We start from the raw sequence: 11,960 nt of genomic DNA on the forward strand, positions 1-11,960 counted from the left end.
GAAATTATTTCACTGGCATATGCCTCAGCGAGTGCCAACAAACCGACACGCTTACGAGGAGCTCCTAGTGTCGAGAATGCAAAGAAATGGCAATCGCAGTGGCAGAGGGGATGTGGGCAGTAGAAGCTTGCTTCGAGATTGTGCAGGAGTGCCGAAGGTCCAAAGACGGAAGGCGCGCAAGGGCAACCCACCTGCAGCTCTGCAATACTGGCCTAGAGGCGCACCCTGCCCTCGGCAATCACCTGGTGCCCATGCTTGTGGAATGTGATGCTCTACCCCTTGGCCATCAACTCTTCCACAGGCTCTGTCGCCGCAATGAGCATTCCTGGACCTCTCTCATGCATGGGTATGTCGAGTCTGGTGATTATCAGCTTGCCTTGGACCTCTTCCCTGCGATGCAGCGAGACCGTGTTCCTCCTGGGGGCCATACTTATGCAACTCTACTCAAAGCATGCACCAAACTGAAGGATCTACACCATGGACAAGAGCTCCATGCACTTGTTGTTTCAGAGATGTTAGAAAGCGATTCTGTAATTGGTAACAATTTGATCACTTTGTATTTCAAGTGCGAATCCCTTGTTGATGCCAGAGCAGTCTTTGAAGAGCTGCCAGTTCGGACCATTGTCTCATGGAATGCTTTGGTGGGGGGTTATGCAGAGGTTGGTCTCGGTAAAGAGGCACTAGAATGCTTGGAAGGCATGCAGAGACAGGGGTTGTCTCCAGATGAATTCACGTATGTTTCCTTTCTGAAGGCTTGTGGCATTGTTTCAATGGTCGAAAAGGGCCAAGAGTTGCATGCCAGGGTTGTTGAACAAGGCTATGAAGGTGACAATTTTGTCGGAAATGCTTTGGTGGACATGTACGCCAACTGTGGCTTGCTCATAGAAGCACATGGAACATTTGAGCAGCTGTGGGTGCAAGACTTGGTCTCGTGGACAGCACTTATTGTGGGATATGCTGAACAAGGTGAGGGCTTGAAAGCGCATAAGTTGTTTGAAGAGCTGCAATCTAAGGGGTTGCCTTTGGATATAGTCCTGTGGAGTGGTGTGATGCTGGGCTATGCTAAGGAAGGAAGAGGCGATGCTGCTTTTACGCTTTTTGGGCGGATGCAAGAGCAAGGTATTTTGCCAAATCGGGTAACCTTTCTAAATATTTTGAAAGCATGCAGCCAAATGTCATCAAACAGTATTGGTAACAGAATCTATTCGCAATTGATCAATTCGTGTGTGAATGAGCCTACTGAATCAACCATTCATAACACTCTAGTTGACATGTGTGGTAAGTGTGGTAACCTGAGTCAGGCTCGGGACCTCTTTGACATGACGCCTACAAGCAATATTGTGAGATGGAATGCTTTGATGATGGCATATGCTCGCCAAGGCAATATGGAGGAAGTATTTGAGTTGTTTGAGAAAATGAAGGAGAAACATATACGACCAGACGAAGTCACACTTTTGAGTCTTCTCACAGCTTGTTGTCATGCCGGGCTTGTTAGCAAGGGATTAATGTTATTTGAGGCTATGAACACAGAGTTCAGCTTACATCCCAGTTTTAATCACTTCAACTGCATGCTAGATCTTCTCGGGCGTGCTGGTCAACTGCATGAGGCGGTGCTAATGTTGAGAAGGTCTTTTAGCTCTGATTTTGTGGGTTGGTGCATCTTGCTTACTGCCTGTAGGAAGTGGGGAGATGTTGTGGCCGGGAAGGAGGCCTTTGCATCTATTTTGAAGCTGAATATTGAGCACGTGACAGCATATATAGAGATGTCCTACATATATTCTGATGCCAACATGTGGGAAGAGGCCAAAAAGGTTGATGCTATGAGACTCCGACTACAAGAAGGATGCCGTGAGTTAGCAGTTTGATTATGTTATATTAATGTTATACAAAAGCAGAATAGCTTATGTAAGGCCAGAGTTTGGTCCAAGAACATTACGTGATAGAAGTGTGATGCGATTTATCCACTAAATGAAGGACGAAAGCATTGAATCATGAATGGGATTGTTAAAGTTGAGGACTCAAATCACATCTGTCAACAGAAACTACTCGGTGAAGGGGGTTGAAGCAGGTTGCTTGGTGGTTTTTGACGGTCCCAGCCTCCCAGGTGCGTGCACTGTGCATTTGTTGCCCTTGATGCACCGCCATTTGAAATGGGGTTCTGCAGGTACTGTGGGATATGGATTTTGAATAGTGAATCAATTAGTGACGAGGTGCTCTTTTTGCGGGGAGGCAATGGCCCTGGGGCTTTGGTACTTTCTGCAATTGGTAACCCAACTGCTCCTATTGTGGCAAGTTAGGCCTCACTTATCAGTCAACAGTGTTGTGCACACTGCAAAGTTGGATGCTCACGTTTTAGGTTGCTGTGCATGCAAACAAAGAAATAGTGTTTCCATGGAAGCAAGGGGCCATTGTTGCTTCTGTGTAACATTTTGGTGAATGGGAGAGGGAGTTATGCACTCTTTATACTGCTAGTTACATTTGAGTGAGTGTGATGTAGGTGAGATGTAGAGGATGGGTTTGTATTTAGTAATGCAGGGGTCCCATTGTTTGCATCTCTGATATATCTGTGGCAATGGCTACTACTTGTGCTTTGTTACAAGATTGCATCAATGGTGAGGCGATAAGAAGAGCAGGCTTAACTGTGCACTCAACAGTTTCTTGCTTTGAACCATAGCAAGGAGATCCACAATGGCCAGTTTAAAGAGACTTTGTACGACTGACAGTGAGGTTTTGTAAGTCTGTAGAGGACAAAGGGGATATTGAAGCTAGGGCAGCTTGCTAAGCCATACGTTCATATAGTACATTGGACTATTTTGCGCTCCATGTCTCACAGACATGGTGCATGTATAGTCTTCTGTCTTGATCGAGCTTGACCAAACATTCCAGCCCGAGACCTGAGGGTCTCATGGCAGTGCTTGATTGCATTGGATTTTGTGACATTTTCTCTTAGCTTGGGCCTCATGCACTCCTGCACTCCAAGCATAGAACAAGCAATGTCAAGTAACATTAACCTCTTCTTTACTGCCCCACTTTGAAGGTGATCTTTAAAAGCAAGGTGATGCAAGAGAGCTTCCATGACTTTTAAGGGACGTGGAAGAGGATGGCAACCTTCTTGCCAAATACTTTAAATCATTGAATGAGTCTTCCAGAAAGAGAAAAGGAGGCCATCTGAATAAAAGATCTGACTCAGTGAGCCTCTGCATGAAAAGCCTTTGCCAGGACTTTGCCCAGATGACATTTTGCTCACACCATGTTGATATCACAATCTGGATAACTTCTGTAAGGGTGATAAAAACGCGTCAAGCTGATCCCGATCATCCTCATCATCAAGAATGAGAAATATCTTCAAGCCAGAGAGACATTCTCTTACATTATGCTTACTAGTTCTTACATGGAGTGTAGCTTCATTCTTCAGCAAAATTCATATAAATGTATTATGCGGGTTACTCATTGCCAGGAACTGCCAGTTACACGAATTTGGTGAGAAGGATTTGGGACAGAATTGCAAGGAACTGCCGGTTACGTGAATTTGGTGAGAGGGATTTGGGACAGAATTACCGAATTCCTGTAAAGTTAGCCACGGTTGGAGGAGGTAGACATGCTTGCACACCTACAGTGGACCTGTCACTACCTTCTTTGTTAATTCAAGCTCTTATCAACATAATCAGTCGCTATGATTGATCCACGCCTTAATTTGTGTATTTGAAAGTAACTGTGATGGTGTAGGGATGGTCGCCTATTGACCATTCCTGGCTGTCAATGGTCGAGAGGAGGGGGGAAATCATTATAAGGACGACAGTCGCACACTCACACATGCGCTCAGTTTATGGCACCAATGATTGGTTGCAGCATTACCGTTACGCATGCTGAGCTGTCAACACCTCATCACTTTCCGGCAGCTGACCTGCCGTTACCCCATTGGAGGCTTAAGGCTTGGATTCCGTGTGCTGATGTACTGTGCATCAGTTGCAATGGAAATTCCGGGTGAGAAAGAGCTGCAGATGAATGGCTCACAGTCGCTGCCCCTCGACCCTCGACCTTGACGGTGTAGGGAATGGTCGCCTATTGACCATTCCCGGCCGTCAATGGTCGAGAGGAGGGGGGCAATCATTATAAGGAGGACAGTTGCATAGTCACACATGTGCTCAGTTTATGGCACCAATGATTGGCTGCATCATTATCGTCATGCATGCTGAGCTGTCAACACCTCATCACTTTCCGGCAGCTGACCTGCCGTTACCCCATTGGAGGCTCATGGCTTGGATTCTGTGTGCTGACGTGCTGTGCATCAGTTGCAAAAGGAAATTCCGGGTGAGAAACAGCTGCAGATCGATGGCTCACAGTCGCTGCCCCTCGACTCTTGACCTTGACGGTGTAGGGAATGGTCGCCTATTGACCATTCTTGGCCGTCAATGGTGGAGAGGAAGGGGGCAATCATTATAAGGAGGACAGTCGATGGCTCACAGTCGCTGCCCCTCGACTCTTGACGTTGACGGTGTAGGGAATGGTCGCCTATTGACCATTCTTGACCGTCAATGGTGGAGAGGAAGGGGGCAATCATTATAAGGAGGACAGTCGAAAAGTCACACATTCGCTCAGTTTATGGCACCAATGATTGGCTGCAGCATTCCCGTTATGCATGTTGAGCTGTCAACACCTCATCACTTTCCGGCAGCTGACCTGCCGTTACCCCATTGGAGGCTGAAGGCTTGGATTCCGTGTGCTGACTTGCTGTGCATCAGTTGCAATGGAAATTCTGGGCGAGAAAGAGCTGCAGATGGATGGCTCACCGTCGCTGCCCCTCGACTCTCAACCTTGACGGTGTAGGGAATGGTCGCCTATTGACCATTCTTGGCCGTCAATGGTCGAGAGGAGGGGGGCAATCATTATAAGGAGGACAGTCGCACAGTCACACGTACGCTCAGTTTATGGCACCAATGATTGGCTGCAGCATTACCGTTACGTATGCTGAGCTGTCAACACCTCATCACTTTCCGACAGTTGACCTGCCGTTACCCCATTGGAGGCTTAAGGCTTGGATTCCGTGTACTGATGTGCTGTGCAGTAGTTGCAATGGAAATTCCAGGCGAGAGAGAGCTGCAGATGGATGGCTCACAGTCCCTGCCCCTCGACTCTCGACCTTGATGGTGTAGGGAATGGTCGCCTATTGACCATTGCTGGCCGTCGATGGTCGAGAGGAGGGGGGCAATCATTATAAGGAGGACAGTCGCACAATCACACATGCGCTCAGTGTATATTGCTGTTATGTGTAACATTTAATGGCCTAAAAACTTGTGTGTAGCGGAAATTAGCATGAACATAGTGGGCATTTCATTAGAATAGATTCCTAATGAGAATTACAAGAGTGCTTGGGTGGAGAGAGAAAAAAAAAGCATAACACCTAGTTAGATAGCATGAAAAATACTTTCAAAAGAGAAAGAAATTAAGCTATTGACAACAGTTGAGGACCGGATTTGCATGGAGCCGGTCCCCCCTCCAAAAGGCTTTGTATTATGGTTTCTCCCATCAAGAGAGACATTGTACAATACAATTCTTTGTGTTCCTTCAAGATCAGTTAGTGCAATGAAGATGAAAGCTTCATGCACTAAGCAAAACATTTAGTAAACACAACATTAATTATCTCCGTTCTCAGACCCTAGACCTCCCACACCTTCGAAGATGGTGAGAGCTAGTAGGGTATGAGAGTAGATTGAGAGGAAGAAGGAGTATCTTACAAGAAAGATGTACATCTCCTCACATAATCACTCATATTAACATAGCTTAGCTTAGTAATTAGCATGATAGAGGAGATGAGCATGCATTGAAGCTTGGCTCTTGGTTGGATTTGCATCACAAAGCCAAGAGTTGTTGGTGTATGTCTCCCTTCTCACAAGCTTGGAGTAGGTGGTAAGCTTTCCATTAAAGCTTGAAAAGGAGAGAGAGTCTTCTTTACTTCACACATGAGATTGTGTGAGTGTGTGTGTGATAATGCCTTGCAAAAATCAACCCCCTCTCTCTCTTGGGCGAGCCCCCTTGCTATTTGCTCTTACCGTCCTCCCATTGGACCTCCTTAGAGCTAGTCAATGACAATTAAGCAGCATAAGTGCTCACGAAACCATCTAATGCCCAAAAATCATATCACATCCTGAGAGAGGAGACACGAGAAATTTCCTACGGAAGGCAGCTTATTGAACTATAAACAACACATCAAGGCACTCTTGCGTGATGAGAGAGTCCTCCCATCCACCTCGAGAGTGAAGGAGTACGAGCGGAAGTGCGACGCGAGAGAGAGAGTGCGAGAAGAAGAGCACGACGATATGGTGAACTCGCTCTACTGTAATGTGTAGAGCATAGTGAGTTCTTATTGGGTTTTAACAAAAGAATATGTGTACATACCTGGCGGCCCGCCCACTTACCTGGGCAACCACATTGGGCTTTATACCCCAACAACCTCCCACTTAAAGTCCAATGTGGTACTTTAAGTGTGAGAGAAGCTACTATACAAGCTAATATACAAGAGATGTAGAGAAGTGATGTACTACCCTACACCTAACTGCTTGCGAAAATGCGCAAAGCTCTCTGAGGGAAGTCCTTTTGTAAGTAGATCAACAAGATTTTCTGTGGTGTGAACTTTGACAAGCTGAAGTTGCTTATCCTCGAGCATTTCCCTGATGAAATGATACTTCACATCCACATGCTTTGTCTTTGAGTGATAAACTGGATTGCGAGCCAATTGTATAGCACTTTGACTATCACAATATAACACATGCATCTCTTCTTTGATTCCCAAATCTGTTACTAGTCGATTAAGCCAAATTGATTCTTTGCATGCCTCTGATGCTGCAACATATTCAACCTCTGTAGTAGACTGAGTAACACAATCTTGTAATCTAGAACGCCATGATACTGCTCCACCAGCCAATGTAAAGACATACCCTGACGTAGACCTTCGGTTGTCTAAGTCACCTGCATAATCTGAGTCTGTAAAACCCTTTACACTTAGCTCCTGACTCCCATAGCATATACGCATACTCTTTGTAGCTTTCAAGTATCTCAATATTCCTTTCACTGCCTCCCAATGTTTCTTGCTTGGGTTTGACATGTATCGACTTACTACTCCCACTGCAAATGCAATGTCTGGGCGAGTAGCAATCATTGCATACATCAAACTACCCACTGCAGACGCATATGGAATCTTATCCATTTCAGCCTGTTCTTTCTCAGACACATGACAATCTTGTTTGCTAAGTTTCACATATGGTGGTAGTGGAACACTCAGTGCCTTTCCCTTCTCCATATTGAAACGTTGCAAAACCTTGTCAATATACTCTGTTTGAAATAACCAAATCAACTTCTTTGATCTGTCTCTCTCAATGCGCATACCAAGTATATTACTTGCCTCATCCATGTCTTTCATGTCAAAACGATTTTGCCATCTTTGACTTCAAAGCTGAAATTTCTTCCAAGTGCTTGTCAGCAATCAACATGTCATCCACATACAAAATAAGGATCAGCCAACTGCCATCCTTAGCCTTCTTTGTATATAGACAGTGATCGAACTCACTACGTTTGTAGCCTTGAGAAAGCATAAACTTGTGGAATTTATGGTACCATGCCCTCGGTGATTGTTTTAAGCCATAAAGACTCTTTAACAACTGGCATACCCAATCTTCCTTGCCTTTCTCAACAAACCCTTCTGGCTGCTGCATGTAAATTTCCACATCTAAATCACCATGCAAGAACACTGTCTTGACATCCATTTGGTGCAACACCAAATCTAATATGGCAACCAATGCAAGAAAGCATCTCAATGTAGTCATCTTGACCACCGGAGAGAAGACTTCATCAAAGTCAATGCCTTGTTCTTGCTTAAAGCGCTTGGCAACAAGCCTTGCTTTGTACTTTGGCCGACTATCATGAGCGGTAATCTTATACCTGTAAACCCATTTACAAGGTAGAGCCTTTTTGCCCTGTGGTAATTTAACTAGCTTCCATGTCTTGTTTTTATGCATAGCTGTCATCTCTGACTGCATGGCCAATTGCCAATTCCCGGAGTCCTTCATTTGCACTGCTTCCTTGTAACATGAAGGCTCATTGCAATCAGTCAACATGACATAATTCATAGATGGAACAAACCTATCAGGAGGTCGCGTGACACGTCCAGATCTACGCACAATAGGTGGCTCAGGCTCAACCACAACCTGTGGTTCCACTCTATCCTGTCCTTGCTCCTCTTGAGCCCTGACATTTTGTCTTGCACGTGGAGGTCCATCTTCTTGGAAGACAACTCTTCTAATCTCCTCAACCCTCTCTGGTTTAGAATGATATTTGGATTCATTAAAGTGAACATCATTGCTGCGGACAACCTTTCTGGATTCGGGATCCCAAAGTCTATACCCCATCTCACCAGAATTACCATAGCCTAGAAAGATGCACTTTCTACTCTTTGGCTCAAGTTTGTTCCTAAATTCCTTTGGAACGTGAGTATATGCCTCACAGCCAAAGACTCTGAGATGCTTGTATGAGGGCATTTTGCCTGACCATACCATCTCTGGAACTGAATTCTTCTGCAAAACCTTGCTAGGAGATCTATTTCTAAGATGAACAGCTGTTGATACAGCTTCAGCCCAAAACCCATTTGGCAGCTGTGCATTAGACAACATACTTCTGACCTTCTCTTGTATGGTCCTGTTCATCCTCTCAGCAACACCATTTTGAGGAGGATTGTAAGGAACAGTAAGTTCATGTTTTATACCTTTTGACTCACAAAAGTCCTGAAAAGCCTTTGAAACATACTCTCCACCATTGTCAGTGTGTAAGCATTTAAGCTTCTTGCCACTCTGATTCTCCACAAGTGTCACAAACGTTTTGAAAACACTAAACGCTTCATCCTTGTGCTTGAGAAAGTAAATCCATACTTTCCTCGAGTAATCATCTATAAATGTCATAATGTAAGAAGCTCCCCCTAGAGATAGGTTAGGCATAGGTCCACACAAATCACTATGAACAAGTGCCAACCGTGTATCTCTTCTATTGCTTCTATGCTTATGTGGCTGCTGTGTTTGCTTACCATACAGACAATGTTCATAGAATTCAAAATCATTAAATGAAAAGCCAGGCAAATAACCAGAACGAGACAAGATTTCCATTCCCTTCTTGGACATATGTCCTAACCGGCTATGCCACAAAGAAACGTTCGGCTGCTCGGTTACATTGATTACATTTTTAGAGACATTTGATACATAAATCATGTAAAGTCCTCCAGACTTTACTCCATGTGCTACTGTCATAGAACCCTTGGATATCTTCCACATGTTCTGTCCAAAAGTGGTGACGTAGCCAGCATCATCAAGTAAACCTGTGCCGATCAAGCTCTTTGTAATTGCGGGAACATGTCTCACATTCTTCAGCGTGAAAGAAGAGCCATTCTGAAACTTCAATTGTACATCTCCAACACCTAAGATCTCACATGTCTGCCCATTGCCTAGCCGAACATGATCTTTAGTGGTCACATAAGAGGTAAACCACTCTTTGTTTGGAGACACATGAAGTGATGCCCCTGAGTCTATAATCCAGTCACTCAGTGCATTTCCATCAGATGCTGTAAGAAGAGCTGAGTCCATTGTATTCTTCAAGAAGTAGATGTCTCCTGACACTAGACTATCATCCTCTGCAACAGTGTTTGTCACATTTATTTCTTGAATCTTCACTGAGGACTTGTTCTTCTCACCATGGTCTTCAGCTTTCTCTTTGCCTTTTTCTGCTTTCCATTCTCTGCAGTCTCTTTTCATGTGACCCTTCTTGCCACAATGGTAGCATTCTATGTCACTCTTGCCTTTAGCACTGTGGGACTTTCTACGAGACTGATTCCTCTTTCCACCTTTGTACTTTTCTTTGGTCCTTCCCCTGACAACTAAGGCTGTTCCTTTGCCTTTGTCCATTGTCTTTCTATTGGTTTCTTCAGTAAGCAGACTTCCTTCTACACCTGCTATGTTCAAACCATCTGGAGGTGCAGAATTACTCAAAGCTGTGCGAAAAGTGTCCCAACTTTCCGGCAATGTGATCAACAGGAACATAGCTCTAACAGGTTCATCAAACTTGACACCTTGAGCTGACAATTGACTATAGATTGTGTTGAATTCATTCAGATGATTGGACATAGGTGTCCCTTCTTTCATCTTCAAGTCAACAAGCTTCTTAAGCCAGTATACCTGTGAAGCTGCACTCTGCTTCTCATAAAGATCACTCAGCTTTAACCATGCTTGATAAGACGACATCTCGTCTACTACATTGAAGTAAACGCTTTCTGCCAAAGTCAGCATAATGGTAGAAAGTGCCAATTCATCCATTTCGCTCCATTCATCTTCGTCCATATCTTCTGGTTTTATCCCCTTGAGCTTTATAGGTTTTATCTGCTTCTTTTGTACCAACACGTGCCAAATCTGCTTCTTCCACAATGGTAAATTGGTTCCATCCAGCTTCTTGATATTGTAGAGAGCAGTGTCCTGTGATCCAGCCATAGCTACGCTTCACAGTGGTTTACTTTCCTGGGAAAAATTCGGCAGAGTTTCCTCTGTAAACTGACCTCTGAACCAATATCAACCTGTCAAATGAACCAAGAAAGCTTCAGATTCTGCATAAATTTCGGCAGAGTCTCCTTTGTAAAATGGCTCTGGTGTACTCAAAAACAGACCAAAAAACAGCTCAAAAACACTGTCTCTCTGACACTGTAAGCTGCGGGTAAACCTGTCCTGCACCTGTACTGTCCTGTCACTGTCCTATAAGCATAGACTGCGACAATGCATCAATGTCAGTAAAGCAAAGATGCAATCCCAACTGTCTAACTCACAGTCAATACATCCTAGCTGCCTATCTAAGGGTGCTCGAGGGATCGCTCCAAGACCTGTATCACCGAAAGGATCTCAACATTCGAGAATCCCCCAGCTCAATAAAACCTCACTCGACCCTCAACAAAGGCTGCAGTAAATCTGACAGTACATTGACTTCCCACAAAGTCATACATCCACAAATTTCCCACTGTATGCTGTAACCGCTGCTGCGGTTGTTTGCTGCGTGACTCATAGCCAACAAACCCTCAACAAACATACATCATCTCTGACAATACATCCCATGTGGAAGTACCTGCAATGTCAGGATGAAATCTGGAATATCAAGCAGCAAACACAAGCTACTTGATGAACTAGTGGATGTCGCCTACAGTCTGTGTGTAGATGTGCCCGTGTCGTATGTGACACGCCTCCAAGAACTGTGAGCCGTCCTTCGATGTGTAGACAACCACAAATCAACACTCTGGGAGTGTCGATATCCTCAGCACCTGCAGTCGTAGGCCGAAAAAAGCCCAAATTTGCAGAGTCGGATCTGCACCCGTCGAGACCACGTAGTCGAAAATGGCCTGCGCAGACCTTTGTCGAAGCCGAACGGTGGCCGAGATGACCTCATAATGAAATTCTGACAACACCGAGCCCTTTGAGCTCACCCACGAGATTTGGGGCCGTGTCTTCGCCTGTCGAATTTCACTCCAATCTGAGTTGGTGACTCTAGCCTCCTACAGTGCTGCCCCGAGCCTCGATCTGAGCTCTGATACCAGTTGAAGGAGTACGAGCGGAAGTGCGACGCGAGAGAGAGAGAGTGCGAGAAGAAGAGCACGACGATATGGTGAACTTGCTCTACTGTAATGTGTAGAGCATAGTGAGTGCTTATTAGGTTTTAACAAAAGAATATGTGTACATACCTGACGGCCCGCCCACTTACCTGGGCGACCACATTGGGCTTTATACCCCAACAGAGAGGAGATGTCTGACTAACCTCTAGGCGGGCTCTCTCTACAAGAGAGGACCAATCACATCATGCATACTGTCTGCATCAAACACTGTGACCAAACACTGACCCTTTACATGACCTTAACACTTTATGAGAGACTCATCAATGTGTGTGTCAAA

General features: G+C 44.9%; 1 protein-coding gene across 1 annotated transcript; it reads left to right on the forward strand.

The window, feature by feature from the left end:
• On the forward strand, positions 1-5,255 carry LOC147430747 (pentatricopeptide repeat-containing protein At3g09040, mitochondrial-like). Its single transcript, XM_086493309.1, has one exon. The coding sequence runs from the start codon at positions 87-89 to the stop codon at positions 1,863-1,865; it is 1,779 nt and encodes a 592-aa protein (XP_086349435.1). The 5' UTR covers positions 1-86; the 3' UTR covers positions 1,866-5,255.
• The last annotated feature ends 6,705 nt before the right edge of the window (positions 5,256-11,960 follow it).

Source organism: Adiantum capillus-veneris, chromosome 21 (genome assembly GCF_014529385.1).
Source record: "Adiantum capillus-veneris isolate H3 chromosome 21, ASM1452938v2, whole genome shotgun sequence".
NCBI lineage: Eukaryota > Viridiplantae > Streptophyta > Polypodiopsida > Polypodiales > Pteridaceae > Adiantum > Adiantum capillus-veneris.

Excerpts from the sequence above, each read along its gene's own strand:
- LOC147430747 (XM_086493309.1), top strand. The coding sequence starts at position 87 with ATGGCAATCGCAGTGGCAGAGGGGATGTGGGCAGTAGAAGCTTGCTTC.